Source organism: Aureobasidium subglaciale (assembly GCF_000721755.1).
Source record: "Aureobasidium subglaciale EXF-2481 unplaced genomic scaffold scaffold_31, whole genome shotgun sequence".
Classification (NCBI taxonomy): Eukaryota; Fungi; Ascomycota; class Dothideomycetes; order Dothideales; family Saccotheciaceae; genus Aureobasidium; species Aureobasidium subglaciale.
The window spans coordinates 83634-100549 of record NW_013566964.1 but is presented as its reverse complement, the minus strand read 5'-3'; the positions used below and the strand labels follow the sequence as shown (position 1 = coordinate 100549).

Below are 16916 nucleotides of genomic sequence, written 5' to 3'. Positions count from 1 at the left end.
TTGCATATACTTATCACGTAACGCCATTGCGACCGCGGGTAAAAGATCGATCAGATGCTCAAGATCCCCATCACAGCCTAATCTGAGGCAGCCAAATTGGTACAACTCTCAGAGTTTCGCTCTTTGTCGAATCTCAGGGCCGAGACGGGCATCGTCAACGACAACATTCAGTCCCTCAGACCCGCTCTCGGTCCTGATTTCCATCTCTTGACAGTCTTCAAGACCCACGTCATTTGCATACTGTACGACTACAAAATCAATAGCTTTCGCGCCAAGCACAACCATTGGCGCGTGCCATGTACCAGGACCATAGGTGACAGCTTGCGAACCATTGGCAAGAAACGCGCGCGCACGGCTGAGATCCGGCTCGCCCGGGCCTTTTGGAGGTTGGGGCCCATGGCTGGAATCTGAAGACGCAGAGGGATCACTAGAGTTGTCGAATGGAGAAGGTTGAGCCCTGGAGAAAATTTCGGTCCAGCTCCGTTCTCGTTTCGGAGCATGTTGGGGGTAGGGTAATGGTTTTTCCGTTGTTTTGAATGTTGGAGCGACAATGACAAGATAGACCGTTGTCGCATCATCGGCAGCTAGACCGAGAGGAACAAAGGTCTGAGGAGTGAACGGGTGTCGTTCCAGAATCTGCACGGGAAATTTCGATGCTCGTTCCTGAGCGGTATCTGAACCGCTAGTGACTGGCTGCAGTTGACGCGGTGAACAGACGAACATGTTCATGACGGCCCTCGCAGGATTTCCGCTTGGGGCCAAATGGTAGAGGTTGGAGACATGAGAGACGTCGATGTACTTGAGAGCTGAGCCTTGGTTTGCCTTGACGACTTTGGGCTCGACAGACCTGCCAGTTGCATTCGCGGCATTCTCGACGACGGTACCAAACTCAGCGAACGCGTCCTGAGTCAAAGGCTGCACCGCAAGATTCAAGTTCGGCGCAACAATGTGAGGCAACATCTTGACAATGTGACTCCGAAAGAACTGTTCGGATTTTATAGCTTGGTGAGTGTTTCTATTGCAAAAGTTCCTAGTGATGTTTATATCGGAACCTCCGAGCTCGGAGTTGATGGACTTTGAAATGCCAAGACATCGAAACGCGAACGCGTCTTCTCAACGACGCGTCTCACACCACCTTTCTGTCGACGACAACACATTATTAGCATTACAGTATATTTACTATGAGCTCTATAGCAAACAGGTGAGACTAACTCGAATTCAAGTGCAATTCAACCGGTCTGACCTCCTCTTCTCAGACGACCACTCAGGACATATTCGAAAACATACTCGAAGAGGAAGCACCAGGACAGCAACAATGATACCCTCAAAAGACGACGTGTTTCGATAGTCGATAGAGAAGAACTGGCATCAAATCCTTCGTCGGATCCTCCACCATCAGATTTTGCAATCTTCTCTGACGAAAACACTCATCCGTCAACTCCACCATCATCACCACCATGTCTTGCAGTCTCTCCAAGGGCTCCGCCGCCGAGAATGCAGCCTCTGGAACCACTTGTCCAGAAATTCTCGTCGACCCCACAACTAGTTCCAAAGCAAAATAAATCGCTTGTCCAAATGCAACTCAACTTTGGCCAGTTGATGAGGAAGACTTGCAAAGAATGCCGTATGGAGTACGTGCCTTCTGCTCCAGAAGATGTTGCTCTACACAAAAAGTTTCATGCGCAGCACACAAATGGTATCTTTATGGATCGAGACTTCCTTACGAAAGTCAAGTCTGAAAAAGCCGTGTGGCATGGATCACAAGGAGACTTCATCATACATCTCAGTGGCTCTCAAGATCCGAAACATTGGTTGAAGAAGGCTCGCGCTGTGTTCGACATGGCGACGACGGACCTGGGAGCGGTTGACATTCCTGATGAGAAGTTGTGGGGATCACAGTTCGTCACAAACTCTACTCGGAAGAGAGCAGTCAACACCAAAGACGGGAATGAGGCAGACAGGTACAAGCTGTATCTTTACATCAACAGTGGCAGATGCGTTGGCCTTTGTCTTGCAGAGGGAATCGACAGAGCATTCAAGGTGATTGAGCCAAAGATAATGGGGGAGGTGAAACAGAAGGATGAAGAGGAGACATCTTCGAAGGCATCAGGAACAGAGACTCCAGGATGTGAGCTGCTGTCCATTAGTGAGAAGGCAGATGAAGCGGCAGTTGGCATATCTCGAATCTGGACATCCCAGGGGTCGAGGAAGAAGGGGATTGCAAGGGCACTGTTGAAGTGTGTTGCAAAGACGTTCCTGTCCAAGGTTACACCTAAAGACATGGTTGCATTTAGTCAACCGACCGAGATGGGCACAGCCCTAGCCAGACGGTGGTTTGGACAAGAGTACGGATGGCATGTATACATCGATTGATGGGATTGTTAGTAGAGCATGGGAATAATGATAAAGCATCACGAGGAGTTTTGGTCTACAGCCTGACGATCCATCACATGTGCAAGGGCCAAAGTATGTTGTGAGTGCTTTGCCATGGGAGCTCGGGCGGAGTGGACTCAGACTTGAGGTGGATTGGACAGAGGCTCGTAAGTGCTTCTGAGAGACGCAAAGACAAAAGCGACTTGTGGAGGGGACAGTCCACAGCGCGCATGACTTGACGTCGTTGGCGCTGCGTCACTATTGTGTTTTAACGTTTGACAGTCGCAGTCCGCGGGGAAGGGCAGGAGCAATGCACGTATCGGAGTCGCCGGATCGGCGGGGCAGCAAGCGGTCGTCGAGCGCCAACAGGCAGACGATGATCACGGCCATTATCCAGGCAAGCATGCAGCTAGGTCGAGACTAGAGAGTGATCGATAATGGGCAATCCGTTCAGACAGCAAGTCCTCTCGCTGGACACGAAGGCGGCGCGTGAAGCAGCGACGGCAGCCAACACAACGCTCGACAACAATCAGCCATCAACAAACAGCCAGAGTAAGAGCCGTCCGTCTATACAGCCATTCGACACCTACTGAGCAGTTGGCAGCCAAGCCAAAAGCAAAGAAGAAAGTTCGCATCTTATCGCCGGTCGTAAGCCCAGACTCACCGGCCGCATACCCTGAGCATGACCCTTTCAACTCCTACCTCAACCCCGTGGGGCAGCCTACACCACCCAAGGCCGAGGGACAGGACGTCGATATAGCACGCGAACTGCGCAAGTCGTTCATCGATTCGTTAGCAAGAGGCGCAACCAATACAAACATAGAAGCCTCTGCGCTTCTCGTGCCGAGCCATCCACCTGTAGCTCCAGCCTCAGCTCCAAGTCCGGCATCAGCTCCAGCACTCGTAGCAAAAGACATGCAAGCATCATCTCAGTCAGGACAGCAGATGCCGTACAATCCTTTTGCCAAAACATTGGCCACGATCGATCCCCAGAGTGCCTCGTCGGCGCCCGTCGGACTCTCTCGAGATGCTTCCGCGACATCCGCTAAGCCGGCCATGGATGTTGATGCCTTCACACGCATGCTGTTGACAGGCAACACACCGTCTGCTTCTCCTGGACCCATGGCTCCATCGACCGGTCTCTCTGCCTCGACGAGTAATTCACTTGGAGACTTGCATCCCGAATCTCCACCTGCTTCTGACGATGAACATCACCATGATGCACCGGAGCAAGACTATGAGCACCTGACAGGACTGGTCCAATCGCCAGCTATATCATCGAAAAGGCCGAAGCCCCCACCGCCTGCCCATCATCACGGCAAGAGCCTGTCCACTCCCCACAAGGGCCCGCAAACCGTCTCGTTCGCCGACTTCGACGTACCTGCCACCCCTCCTGCTCTCCCGTCGCCCTCTGTATCATCACCAATGCCGCCACTCATCAGGTCTCCCTCCGATCTGAACAAACCCTTGCCTCCGCCCCCTCCGCCACGCCACTCGCCTAGCCCCGATGCGGCACCCTCGATACCTGATCTTCAAGCCGACGGTCCCGCACAATCACCACAGCTCGCATCCGAGGACTTTGATCTAAATCTCAAGAAGCCTCCCCCACCACCGCTGTCACGTAGGAGCAGTCAATTGAGGAGCTTGGGCGGCAGACCTCGGAGCAGCTCCAACCTATCTCGCTCGTCGGTCCCTGACGATTACAGCGAAGGCACTGCAACGCCACCAATCAAGCCTCCTCCACCTCCGGCAAGACGAGGTCCCCATTCTGTAGAAACAGACCTGCCGATTCCATCATCACGACCGCCACCTCCACCTCCATCTCGCCATGCAAAACAACAACCTCCAAGTGTCAGCCGTACGCCATCCGCAACCTCAGTATCTTCCTTGAATAACCGTACGCCTCAAGCCAATATGCCACCACCACCACCACCGCCGCCGCCACGACGAGGTGAAAACAAGCGACGAAGTCTAGACGGTACAATGTTGAATGCCTCGGCTCCGAATTCAAGAAGGATGAGTGACACCAGCCGCCGGTCTAGTGGCGCGAGCTTATATTCTACCAATGGTCGGACAGCGTCTGTGTCTTCCATCCCAACTGTAGACGAAGGCGATTCTGGTGAGGACAGAAGCTTCAATTCTACACCACAGCCCGAGATGCAGAATCAAAAAGCAGGAGAAGCGGCGGGAGGTGACATTTTGGCCGACATGTCAGCCATGCAAGCTGAGATTGATGCTCTGATGGCGAGGTCAAAAGGAGCTTAGAATAGACCGTGGGTGAGAAATCTTTTTATCATTTCCATTCGCGTGAACGAAATCATGTCAAAGGTGTTTTTTCTGTTACTTTTGGAGGGGTGTTTTGCGAAACATAGATTGGATCTTCGTTTCTATTGATACAAGAGACTTTTCTTTCTTCGAGTCTATCTTGTGTACTTTCCTGCTTTTCTTTTCTCCCATTCCTGAAACCACGAAAAAACAAAACGCCCAACGCGGTGCATGTTGTTAGTCATTTAGGATGAGCAGAAGGGGCTCTTCCGCCGCCTGATTCTCAAAGTTGGTAGCTGTCAAAAGGCACAGTCTCGTCACCCTTGGAGTGCACCATGAGGAGAGCAAGCTTTCGAGAACCATCTCCTTGATCGTCCCCTACTCTCCAAACATTTCTCTGCATCGCCTCAAACCTAAGTTTCCACAAACCTTTCTCTACACCACTCAAAATGCTTCTTCATCCTCTTGCCCATCGACTGCAACATCACACTATCAATCTTTGCAACAGGATGAGGACGATGAAAGATGATTTTTCTCTTGCTCGCATGCTCAAATGCAACGGCCGAACCACCTGAGTTGCGAGCGGCGAAATTGAGATCATTCATGGCGTGGACGAAGAGGTCCCAGTCTGTGGTTTTTGCGGCTGTTTCTTCGGCGGTGGTTGGGAACATTTTTTTGAGGACTTCGAGGGCGCGAGGGGTTGTTGGGATGGGTTGGGTTGAGGGTGTGTCTTCGATGGGTTCGGGTGCGATAGGTTCGTTGATGGGTCCTGAGGGACGGGTCTTGGGTTTTGGGGCTCTTTCTTCGATGACGAGCTTTGAGATGTCTGGACCTGTGTCGAGAAGAAAAGTCAGCATATGGCTAAGGAAAAACTCATGCGACTGTCAGGAGCAGTGCTTCAGCTCTTCGCAGAGCAACAACACATGGCTGCCACAAGGCACAACACTTTTGCCATAGCGGCCGTGGTGATGAGAGGACATACCTTGATCCCAGAGAGTGCTCCGAGTTGGGATCTGGGTTACAGTGGCCGACTTGATGGCTTCCAGAACCTCGAGTCTTTCGCTTTCAACCAGCTTCTGGTATTCTGAGCTGCGTGATACAGAGATGAGGGAAATGGTGTCTTCAATCTCCCTCGGCTCCATTCGTGTATAAGTCATCATACCACGCAGAGCTTCAAGCGCTTGATCCCAGAATCTCGTGAGGAATTTACGCTCCATGGTCCTCTTTTCAAGCCATGCTTCATCTCTACGGCCTGCCGCGGGTTGTGTCTGGTCGAAAGTCTCCAGAGATTTCCATGGGAAGCAAACTGCCTCTTCAGCGGCCCCCTCAAGAGCAAGTCCCCTGGTATACGCGGTCGAGTTCGTCTTGCGCAGGTCGCTCAAGCCTTGTTCGTCTCGACGGAAGAAGGAAGGGCGATGGGATCTTACTGCTAGAAGCATTTCATGCAGGGCCGCAAATTCTGAAGGCCTCGCATACACGGTCTCGTCCAACCGATCACGCTCCTTCTCATCTGCCTCGGCCAGATATGCCTCCAGCTTTGCGAAAAGCTCCGGGTGATCCAATCGTTTGTCATTATCTGTGTCTCCCGTACATTGGAAGACAATCCAGTGTAGCTGATCGCCAAAATAATCTTATCCAACATGGTCAGCTTTCATCCAATCGCCACCCACTGTGACCTTGTAGTTGTCCTTGAAACCAGGACTCTGAGAGATCCAAGCGGTAAAATGTCTTATTGTTTTGTCCATGTACTGAACGAGAGCTGCCTCCAAGAGAGCGAGACTATGCTCGACTTGACGTGGCAACGGCTGTGCTGGATGAACGTTGTCTCGAAAATGATCGCAGAGGTCCTTCATATGGGACCACTCCTCGTACAATATACGCCAGCGCGAACAAGTCTGTACACATAGTCGAATGTCTTCGGCAAGAACTATGGTTGCCATAATCTTAACGACGGACGTATGAGGGGTCTGTCTGTAGCAGCCAGAGGTGGTCCTGAGCTGCTTGCATTCGAGCCTGTGACACGGAGCAGTAGTGTTCCACGTCGAATCTTTGAGGGCTTGAGAAGGGTTGATTGACGTATTCCGACCACATTTCAACGTTGCTGGTCTGCTTGAAACCGGCTTGTACCGTTTCTTGCCATCTGTCTGAGGCTTCTAAGCTGTCAGGATGAACGCCTCCAAGTATGAGTTCCACGATGGAGCGAAGTCGAGAGAGTATGACAGCCTGGGCCTCGATGACCAAGCGCGCACGCGGATAGCCAACAATATCCCAGCGCTCCGCAGCCTCTTTGTTCCAAGGAACCAATTCGCCGTAGTCCAGACCATGCATAACGACGCAACTATGGCCACAATACTCCATGCCAAGATATCCAGTGGCGAAGCCCTGCTTGACCGTGTTGCTGTCAGACGCGGCCCACTCCTGTGGAGAATACTGAATCCGGTTCTGAACCAGTCCGAAGAGAATGTTTGGGCTTGACTTCATGATTTCCACGCTCATGTATGGTAGTAGCCAATTATTCCGGTGTTGTTGACGGGCAGTGGGTCCAGATATCTCTTCAGCATCGAAGCGTAATCTGTACCAAGCTTTTTTCTCCATGGTTGGGTCTGCTTGGATCAAGAGTGCTTCACGCTTGTCACGACTCTTTTTCCTCCATCGACTAAGTATCGTGTTTCCAAATATGCTACACAATTCGGCCAGGTGAGCTCTGTCGATGTTGATCTGGCTGACAAACTTGGCAAGGGACACCTCTGCTTCCTGCGGCCTGACCATGTTCTCGTACTTGTGACAAAAGGCCTTTTGAAGTTCTGGCGGAACGAATTGCTGTCTGCAGCTTGCGCATTCGCAAGGGGCAGTGTACCTAGCCAGATTTGTCCCATGAATTTCCGATCCTGTCTTGAATCTTGGACCAATCGAATGGTTGCTCCACATGATTTTCCGCTTGACCGTTGACTGAGGGCGAGGGAAAGTGATTTATCGAGTTGAATATTGCGCCCAGGGATGGATTGAGCGATAATTTACGGAGTAGATCGATCTACGGTGGTATCCAGATCGTGGTGTCAGATCTCTGATATGGCCGGAACTTTGTCTACCGAATTTCGCGTTTTTATGGTTCCGTGTGCATCGAAGAAATGACTCGAAGTGAAGACTATCGCTTTGGTACGCGCGAGACGCGACTTCGAGGAACAAGACGTCGACTTTCTTGCGGTGTCTCTCACTCTCACTCGTGCAGAGACACGGGCGATATCTTGACTGTGATTGCCTGGCGCTGAGATTCAAGGTCGGCGAAGTGCTTCAGCAGGCGCGCCTGTTGGAGTAACTCTAGGAGTGAAAGTGATGGTCAGATGTTGTTATGCGTTCAAGACTCAAAAACTTCATGGGGACCGAATTGAACGGTGTGAAGGGTCGAGAAAAACGACAGACTGAACACAAGAGCAGATATCAGCAGTGGCAACAGCACTCCTTGTCACTACGCAACACATCAAGACGTGTTTCAGCGGATTTGAACAGCACAGTAACCAGCCATACGCCTGAACACAACACAAAGAATGAGAGAGAATAACATAATTGAATTCGATTGTTGACAACTTATTCGGTCTTCGCCCTATCTACCTTTCCATGTACGCTCGCCGGACTCGGAACTTGCTGATGAGGAAGAGAAAATCTCCAAAAGCAAGCACTGCACAATGGCTTGATCTCATACCCACGTCTGGAGGATCTTTTTGGTTGAGCGCGACCCACAAAGGGAATTGATTGCATCAGAGATTTCTGCCAAACGAGATCTAAATATATCAAGTTGCGCGGCAAGTTCGTCTTCTTCGACTCCGGAGAATTGGTACTGAGGGAGAGAAGGTTGGATGGTGAAGGGAGGGTGCTTCTTATATAGGGCTTGGTTGTGGCCTGCGCTCGGAATTCGCTTATGTAATCAGCGAGTCGGGAAGTTTCCAGCCCTGGCTGACGGTGCGCTCTCACTTGACTCGGGCTTGGAATTTCGAGAAGTGAATGTGAGGTTATGAAGTGATGATTGTATGCAGAAACAATTTATATATTTACCCCGCACTTCTGAGCTGTCAGATGCGCCACAGCCGTTGTAGATTATACTTTGATGAACTATTGGGCCGTGCAGCTGTATAAGGCCTCCGGCGTCGCAAGCAAGCCATCAATTCCAACATTGCTTTGGAGACTTGACTCACGATGACTTGAATACTGCTCAGGCGACCCTCTGATATGCTTTAAGCGCTCTGAAGAGCAGGATGTCAAAGTCAAGAATTTCTTCTGTGCGCCTCATAACTCGACATTTGCAACATACTCGTTGGTCCACCATTTCTCCTGTGCGTAAATGATTTAAGACTAGAAGGTCGCCAGTGGCGATGCTGTGGGTCAAAAACATACTGAATGTAATTAAAGATACTTTTAGTTGCTGGAGACCTCGTACAGGAAACAAGACTGGTTCAGGTACGCTACACGACGAAGCAGATGCTTCCTTGGTCGATGACAGGGTCATGAGCACGACGTTCTAGATGACGCACAGACCGCGATTGAAACACGTCGACTTGGGCCGATGCCAAAGCAGCTTGGAGAGACAACAACCATGGCAAACATGTTTGGAGCATTGAACAGATTTATCTCGCGTCTGGACTCGGATCCACAAGCCCAGAAGCAAGGTGGAGGATCCGATACCTACGGCTTCCAGGTGCTTCGCAACAACAATCCAGAGCTACCCCTGGAGCCATGGTTCGACTCTATCATTGGTATCAACGGGCGCACTATTGTATGCAAGAGCAGGTCACCCTGGGTACAAGATCTGGAAACTGACGCATAGCAGGATAACCCCGATCCCAGCCTCTTTGTCCAGGAATTGCGCAACTGCGCCGGCACCAACATCAGTCTCGGAGTGTACAGCGCCAAAGGACAGCAGATCCGCGAAGTCTTCATCTCCATCCCTCCGGACGGATCATCGTTAGGACTCGCTCTACAATGGTCGCCACTCACAACTACCGAAGCCGTCTGGCATATTCTTGACGTAATTCCTAACTCGCCTGCCGACGTCGCTGGCTTGCTGCCCTACAGCGACTATGTCATCGGAAGCCCAGAAGGCTTGATGAGAGGCGACAGTGGACTCAGCGAGTTGATTGAAGATGTAAGAGTGGACGATCAAGTTGCAAAGGACGGAAACTAATACGATTGAACAGTTCCTCAATCGACCCCTCCGCCTGTATGTCTACAACAACGAATACGACGTGACACGCATGATTACCATCACACCATCACGTGGCTGGGGCGGTGATGGTGCTTTGGGCTGTGTACTAGGCTTCGGAGCTCTCCACCGTGTTCCCGCCCCTTTGAACGAGCCTCCACAGGCACCAGGAGAGACACTTTTCGAAACAGCTCGCTTTAGCAACGAAGAGCCTCGATCTACCTCGACTCCCGCTGGCGACTTCCTCGTACCCGCCAATCTGAACCTTAGCGCTACCACCCCACCTGCGAGCATCACTATGGGTGGAGAGAAGAGAGGCTCGAAGAAATCAAGAGTGCATCACGCTATATCCCCTACTGCAGGGCTCGATGATTATTTCGCCGAGGGAGAGCAAAAGAGTCGTGAGTTGGATAACGCTCCTACCCCAAAACCGACTTCCGGCTTGCCTCCACCGCCAAAGGCAGGAGGGCCGCCAAGAAGTACCAAATCGCCTGTCATCGATGCTGCTTCCGAAGAGCTCGAAGCAGAAGTGGGAGACGCCTGATGGAAATTCTAGCAGGACAAGTAGTCATCAGTCGCCTTGCTTCTGTCTTGAATTGGTATAAATTGATTGACGTGCACACACACCATTGTTCGACGAAAGACCACAGATCATCTGATGCTTTGTTTGCTAGCCGCCGCAATATGGTAGGTAGTCGTTCTTGCCGATCTGCTATAAGTTTCACGTGCCAAGACCTTGCTCGGCCTCCATAGAGCGATGACTTAGGGCGAAGCGGTCAGGAAGTAGCATAGGGAAGCTCTTGCTCGATCAGAAGCCTCAACAATCGCTCATCTGACGCCGCCTGTTTCCTCTTCCTTCCTCCCACAGACATCCCACCATCGCCAACCATTCCATTGCTCGCTGGTAAGTTATTTCATCATGCATTTCCCACTTATTCTTGCCTGTGTACTGGCTCTCGCATGCATATCCACAGCAGCAATCGACGTCTGTGCTGCCGCAAACGGAGAACGTGCTCCAAAGGCCGAAAAACCAGGCCGCTCAAGCTTCGCTATTCTCATCGAACCCTTACGAAAAGTCATCGATGTCTTCTTCCGTCGTCGAGATCTGGAAGCAACCAACGAGCAGGTGGCTCATCAGCCTTGGACTATCAACACCTATCCTACCTATGCCCATCAGGACGCTAACGGGAACTGGACCGTACATGTCCACGGCAACATACACAAACGTCAACCCTATGGTGAGACGGAGCTCAATGACATACTTGTCGGCTTCTTGCCTCGTGCCAAACTCCAGTACAGCAACTTGAAGTTCTGGGAAGGCAACTACCACATCTTGAACTCCACCGAACTCGACATGGGAAGGCCCTTAGCTCATGACATTGCCTCGTATCCTTTGGAGGATACAACCATTGGTGCCTTCATGGAAGCCTGCGACGAGGGCTCCATTCTTCCAATCTCGAGCAATGAGGAAGGCTCATTCTACGGCACCATCACCGTATCCGCCGAGTGTGCTCCGTCTTTCGACAAAAACATCAGTCACATCCCAGTCCGCGACATCACTCTTGTTCCTTGCAACCTTCGTGTCGAAAAGGACAAGGACGTCCAGAATACCGCAGACGTCTTGTTCGTTCCTCCAAGAGGCGTCACCATCATCGCCGACGTCGACGATACGATACGTGAGATGAATACTTGGAACCCGAAGCAAGCATTACTCAACGTCTTCGTCCGGCCGTTCAGACCATGGAGAGACATGCCTGAAGTGTTGAGAAATCTCAAGCAACGCATCGAGGCTGAAGGTCAGAATGTCCACATCCATTACCTTACGGACGCCCCCGAACCCATTGCACGCTCCTACTTCCAAAACATGACCGAGTTCTTCCCCTATGGCTCATTCGACTTCCGTCCAATGAACTTCACTTCAACCAGACAGATGATCGCGGCCCGTGAGCACAATCTTATAAGGCTCATGGAGAGCTTCCCTGAGCGAAGATTCATCTCTATTGGCGACACTGCCAACTCTATGGAAAGATTTCCATCGGACATGAATCGCTTCTACCCTCGGATCCAATGCCTCATCGTCCGAGATGTGCAGGCGACCGAGCCTTCGGACTGGCTCACTCCGGACACGCGGAAGTTCTTGGATCTAGCCGACACTGAGTATCTTTTCTTCCGAGTACCAGGAGACCTCAACCGGCTCTCAGGAAAGCATCTGGCGGCTCTTTCACCACCAAGAGGTGACAACGTGACTCGGACATACGGCTGTTTCGACACAGAGCAAATGCTTGAGCAAGGATTGGAGCCTAGCGATGCAAGCCACACCAGGATCAAGAGCTACCTGACGGCGGCATGGTGGAACATCAAGTGTACTCTGATCTTGTCAGCTTGGAGGCCCAATCACAAGTGTCCTCTGGATCGCATTGCAGGTACGGAATACTGGGATGGCCAGATCGAGGAAGAAATTGAGATGGAGCCCCTCACCGATCACATGCCTGTCAACGAGTGGTACACGCTGGGTGGTGATCTTGACGACTCAAAGCCTCAACATGAGGAGCCAAAGCCTGTGCCAGGAGTGGAGGATGAACCCAAGGAGAAGAAGAAGCCCAAGGAGGAGAAGACAGAATCAGAGGATGAGAAGCCCGAGAAAGAGAAGACAGAGTCAGAGGATGACGAGCCCAAGAAGAAGAAGCCAGAGAAGGAGAAGAGCGAATCGGAGGACGATGAGCCCAAGAAGCCGAAATTCAAGGAGGATCCCCCACACGAAGAAGACGATCCTTACGACGAGGATGAGGATGATGAACCCGAAACGACGAAGCCCAAGGAGGATCCTTCATATAAAGAAGGCGATCCTTATGACGAGGAGGAAGATGATGAACCCAAGCAGAAGACCGAGGAGGAAGACGATGAGCCCGAGGAGAAAAAGCCCAACAAGGATTCTAAGAAAGAAGTAGAAGAAGAAGAAGATCCCTACTGGCTCGACGAGAAGCATGAGGAGGAGGAACTCGATGATGACAAGCCCAGGAGCAATCCCAAGAAGGAGACCGAGTCAGACAAGGTGAACCGTTACGACCAAACGGACAAGGAAGAAACGGATTCTGATCAGACCGAGGTCGAGTCGACCCATAACGAGATTTCAAGCACTGAGGATAGTGACGAAGAGAGTCATGACGAACTTTGATGAGATTATTGTCATTGCTGAGACTATAATTAGTCAAGAGCCCTAAAATCAAAATTCTTCGCTACAACTCCTTACTTGCCATTCGCATATGACTGCGTGATGTATCGTGTTTTGAATTGCTCTTCATGGCGGCTCACCATGCCCTGTCCACTTGAGGGATGCTGTCACTGATGATGCCAAACAATCTTCACTCAACATTCTGTCACAAATGTCACAAGGCTCGCGATTCGGAAGTGCAAGGAAATAGGGAAAAGACGACTGTTTCAATGACGAGACTCCGCCTATGCAGTGTAAGAAATACAAAGCCCTGTTTTGAAAGTAACGATATCGGTCCTTTGCTCGTACCTCTTTGAACACCATGGAAACATCATGTCCATTCCTCACCGTCCATCACCCAGAACGCCAATGATACCTATCCCGCCACCTCTCGAGTCCATATCCATATCGACATTGAACATGCGAAGACGCAGACTTCTCCGATGTCTTCTGATCATCGTACTCGTCTCCATATGTTTGTTCAGCCAGCGAATATCCACACTGATCCGGTATCTCCTGGTCATGGTACTCGGCCCCCCATGTGAGCGGCCGCGAAATCATTCCATCTGTTCCAGCCCTGCAGATCTATGCTGCATTGGCGAGTGCTGGAGTTCTCCTTCTTCATCCTCGTCGCCGAGTTCGTGATGATCTGACTCTTCCTAATACTGCATACCACCACCACCGTAATTCTCTTGTCGGTCGTCTAGACTTCTGTAGTTGTTTCCTCGGCCCCTGCCTCCTCTGCCGCCTCTACCTCCTCTGTTGTTACCACGGCCGCCTCGTCCTCCTCTTCCTCCTCTGTTGTTTCCTGGTTTCGAGACGCCGCCGCCACGGGCATTGTGGCCGCTGTAGTTGCCGCGGTTGTTATTGCCGTAGGTTTGACCAGGACCTGTGGGGACATTGGGACCAAATTGCACGGCTGTGGGATCGAGTTGTGAGGGTGTGGCTTGTTGATCTTTTGGTGCTTGAGGCGCTGAAGAGCCCAGAGCTGGGAAATCTTCTTCGCGATGTCTGCGTTGTTGAGGACGGGGTTTGCTGTTTGCATAGGAGTTGTTGTTGTCGTCTTGATCTGCTGTTTCTCTTTCGATTCTTAACAGGACTTTTTCACCAACGACCGTGTCGAATTCGAAGGATTGTTCGGGCGTTGTGGGTGTCCAGTTTGAGATGTATTTTGCGTCTACCGGGCGAGCATTGTTGCGGAGTGAGATTACGACGGTGGGAGTAGGGTTCTCGGAGTAAAAGCGTGCTCTAGGGTCGGCGGGCTCGACACGGGCGGCCCATAGCTTGTTCTCGAAGTGGGAGATGCCTGTTACTCTCCAAGTCAAGCGGTGGCCGAGACCACCAACCTTGTTAAGGATGCTCTGGGGTGCGGGACGAGGGGTGATGAGGATGTTGTTGGCAAGCGTGCGCCAGTCGCGATCAGAAGTGTTCTTAGCTAGTGCTGCAAATCGCTCGGTGTCTTGGGGTGAGATGAGGTAGCCTGTGTAGAAGACGTTGCGTTTGATGGTCAAGGGTACCAGGCCGGGTGTCTCGCCGTCGAGTACGGCTTGATTGTGTGTGTTGATCATGCGCTGGACTTCTGACACCTCGACAATAGGATCGAGGGTTGTGGATTCTTCGGTGACTTGAACGACGTCGGCTTGGATGGGTGAGCGAGAGGTTACGGAGCGATTGAAGGTAGCGAAGAAGTCACGGAATGCCTTGGTACTGCGAAAAGGTCAGTACAAGTCCGGTAGACGATTGGGAAAGGCAGAAGAAGATACTGTTTCGGGCGGTCTTCGTAGATGCGAATCTCGTCAGCGTCCGAGTATGTGCAGACCAGATCACGCAGCAAGTCTTGCTTGAAGAGCATGGTCGAAGAGAAGCGCTGGCCGGATGGACCGACGGCGGGCTTCAAACACACCATGTCGAAGTCGAGTTGCTTCGCTCTGAACATGCGGGTGACGAGATGGGCGAAACCTCTTTCATTGCGACCAGTAAGGAGCACGGTAAGAGCGTCCTTTTGCTGCATTGATAGACGCACAAGATCGACAATGCCCTCGTTCCACCAGCCTGACCAGGCAGTCTTTTCCTCGTCGTCCTGGCCCTTGCCCGTCGAGGCTAAGATGTTCGCGTCATGCCACCATCCACCAGTCGAGATTTGCTCGAGTGCTTGTAGCGTGCCGATAGTCGGACTGGCCCAGACTTGCTTGTTGGGTAGAGGACTGCAGAACAGAGTATTGTCAAAGTCGTAAACGTGAATGGCCTTGATCTTGTCCATATCCGGGAGTACGGTAGGGTCCTGACATGACCATCTCTTGAGGCCCGTCAGGGTATGTGTTGTGCTTCCGTCCATGGTGGAAGTGTTTGACGAGCGGCGCGCGACTGGAGGCAAATAGCGAGCGACTGTCGAAATGCGCATACAACTAGCACTACCTTGTGTCTATGACGAGAACAAAATGATTTGGGAAGCTGCGACTCGCGACTCTTCGGCTTGCCGATCATCAACATGACTCGACGCCTCCGGACCCTGCATGACGTTGATGCCTCTCTCTGTCAATCCTCCTCACCCTTCCTCGCGCCTTCTTCCCCACCGCATGGAAGTGTCGCAGCATGACTACGACCCATCCCTAGGCTTTCGTATCAAGGGCAAGGCCAAACTACGAGATGCTCCTCAAGACACCTGCGTCATCTGTCTGGACACGGTCACCGAACGCGCCGTCGCCGTACCTTGCAACCACCTGAACTTCGACTTTCTGTGTCTATGCAGCTGGACTCAAGAACATCCCTCTTGCCCACTATGCAAGACTCCTCTCACAGCCATTGAGTACGACTGGCGTTCTCCCGACGACCGTAAAGTCTACATTATTCCAAAGAAAGAGGAGCCAAAGACACCCAGTGTCGCAACAGGCACATCTCGCTTTCGTCCACCGCGCCGTACACTTGCCCAGTCGCACCATACCACAAATCGCAACCCCGATGCTGCTCTCGCTTTTCGCCGCCGCATCTACGCAGACCAGAACTACAGTCTCCACGTAGGCACGAATCGCACTTCGCAATACCGCAACTTCACTCCCGCCACCTTCACCACCTCTGCCGCTCTTCAGTCCCGTGCTCGCCTTTTCATGCGTCGCGAGTTTCAGGCCTTCGACTTTCTCGCTGAAAACAACGCTAGACTCGGCTTTCTGATAGAATACATTGTGGCTGTACTGAAGACGACCGAGATCAAAGATGCTTCTGGCTCCGCGAGTACTTTGGCCGCCGAATTCCTGGGCACGAATGCCGCCTCGCTATTTCTTCACGAACTCGAAGCTTGGCTGAGGAGTCCGTATGAGAGATTGGAAGATTGGGACCGTCATGTCCAGTATGCGCCTAAGAGACCTCGATATATGAATGGATGAGAGCAATCGCATCTAATCGAGTCCTTCTTGTGCTCTGGAATTATGCCAACTCTCACACAAGCCATGTGTCTCGCAACGTCATTAATACGTCTGCTCGAGCCTATCCTTCCGCCATACAGTTGGTACGATCCTGAGTATCTACCAGGGCGATGAGCAACACTGAAATGTGTCTACAAAGTGGGAAATTCCAGACTCATGATCACACTGCGTTATCATCGTGTGTCATTCTATACTTTATGTAGCCATAGAAAAACCAATGCCGGGGTGACGGCGGAGTCTAACTCCGACTGAATCTCGAATAGCCTTCTCAGCCTCAACATCTCCGACCACGCTACAAGCACGTTGGGACTTCTCACTCGATACTCCATCTCCTTAGGATGTTTACATCTCTATGATAACCATCCGAATAATTCGTACCTCTCAACATGACGTTACACCGAGAGCGGGCCGCCATGATTACCTACGAGAACCAAGACTTGCCGCCTTCGGGAGT

General features: G+C 51.7%; 9 protein-coding genes across 9 annotated transcripts; 5 read left to right on the top strand and 4 right to left on the bottom strand.

Moving 5' to 3' along the window:
- Positions 1-108: 108 nt before the first annotated feature.
- AUEXF2481DRAFT_33215 (uncharacterized protein) lies at positions 109-960 on the bottom strand (the record flags this gene model as incomplete). The annotated part of the gene is made up of 1 exon (XM_013484281.1): positions 109-960. One exon carries the CDS (start codon positions 958-960, stop codon positions 109-111), a length of 852 nt encoding a protein of 283 aa, XP_013339735.1.
- Positions 961-1181: 221 nt separating this feature from the next.
- On the top strand, positions 1182-2373 carry AUEXF2481DRAFT_33214 (uncharacterized protein; the record flags this gene model as incomplete). The annotated part of the gene is made up of 2 exons (XM_013484280.1): positions 1182-1201; positions 1257-2373. The coding sequence occupies 2 exons, from the start codon at positions 1182-1184 to the stop codon at positions 2371-2373; spliced, it is 1137 nt and encodes a 378-aa protein (XP_013339734.1).
- Positions 2374-2810: 437 nt separating this feature from the next.
- Positions 2811-4638, top strand: AUEXF2481DRAFT_8689 (uncharacterized protein; the record flags this gene model as incomplete). Its single annotated transcript, XM_013484259.1, has 2 exons — positions 2811-2925; positions 2978-4638. 2 exons carry the CDS (start codon positions 2811-2813, stop codon positions 4636-4638), a joined length of 1776 nt encoding a protein of 591 aa, XP_013339713.1.
- A 413-nt stretch (positions 4639-5051) lies between these two features.
- On the bottom strand, positions 5052-7566 carry AUEXF2481DRAFT_33212 (uncharacterized protein; the record flags this gene model as incomplete). The annotated part of the gene is made up of 4 exons (XM_013484279.1): positions 5052-5470; positions 5621-6251; positions 6309-6533; positions 6595-7566. 4 exons carry the CDS (start codon positions 7564-7566, stop codon positions 5052-5054), a joined length of 2247 nt encoding a protein of 748 aa, XP_013339733.1.
- A 1660-nt stretch (positions 7567-9226) lies between these two features.
- Positions 9227-10376, top strand: AUEXF2481DRAFT_8686 (uncharacterized protein; the record flags this gene model as incomplete). The annotated part of the gene is made up of 3 exons (XM_013484258.1): positions 9227-9406; positions 9461-9775; positions 9828-10376. 3 exons carry the CDS (start codon positions 9227-9229, stop codon positions 10374-10376), a joined length of 1044 nt encoding a protein of 347 aa, XP_013339712.1.
- Positions 10377-10751: 375 nt separating this feature from the next.
- Positions 10752-13007, top strand: AUEXF2481DRAFT_33210 (uncharacterized protein; the record flags this gene model as incomplete). Its single annotated transcript, XM_013484278.1, has 1 exon — positions 10752-13007. The coding sequence occupies one exon, from the start codon at positions 10752-10754 to the stop codon at positions 13005-13007; it is 2256 nt and encodes a 751-aa protein (XP_013339732.1).
- Positions 13008-13068: 61 nt separating this feature from the next.
- On the bottom strand, positions 13069-13534 carry AUEXF2481DRAFT_505741 (uncharacterized protein). Its single transcript, XM_013484334.1, has one exon. It carries the CDS (start codon positions 13365-13367, stop codon positions 13131-13133), a length of 237 nt encoding a protein of 78 aa, XP_013339788.1. The 5' UTR covers positions 13368-13534; the 3' UTR covers positions 13069-13130.
- A 168-nt stretch (positions 13535-13702) lies between these two features.
- AUEXF2481DRAFT_33209 (uncharacterized protein) lies at positions 13703-15378 on the bottom strand (the record flags this gene model as incomplete). The annotated part of the gene is made up of 2 exons (XM_013484277.1): positions 13703-14750; positions 14807-15378. 2 exons carry the CDS (start codon positions 15376-15378, stop codon positions 13703-13705), a joined length of 1620 nt encoding a protein of 539 aa, XP_013339731.1.
- A 178-nt stretch (positions 15379-15556) lies between these two features.
- AUEXF2481DRAFT_33208 (uncharacterized protein) lies at positions 15557-16423 on the top strand (the record flags this gene model as incomplete). The annotated part of the gene is made up of 1 exon (XM_013484276.1): positions 15557-16423. One exon carries the CDS (start codon positions 15557-15559, stop codon positions 16421-16423), a length of 867 nt encoding a protein of 288 aa, XP_013339730.1.
- Between the last annotated feature and the right edge of the window lie 493 nt (positions 16424-16916).

Bases quoted from the DNA above. Each gene is read 5' to 3' on its own strand.
- AUEXF2481DRAFT_505741 (XM_013484334.1), bottom strand. From the start codon at position 13,367: ATGGTGTTCAAAGAGGTACGAGCAAAGGACCGATATCGTTACTTTCAA.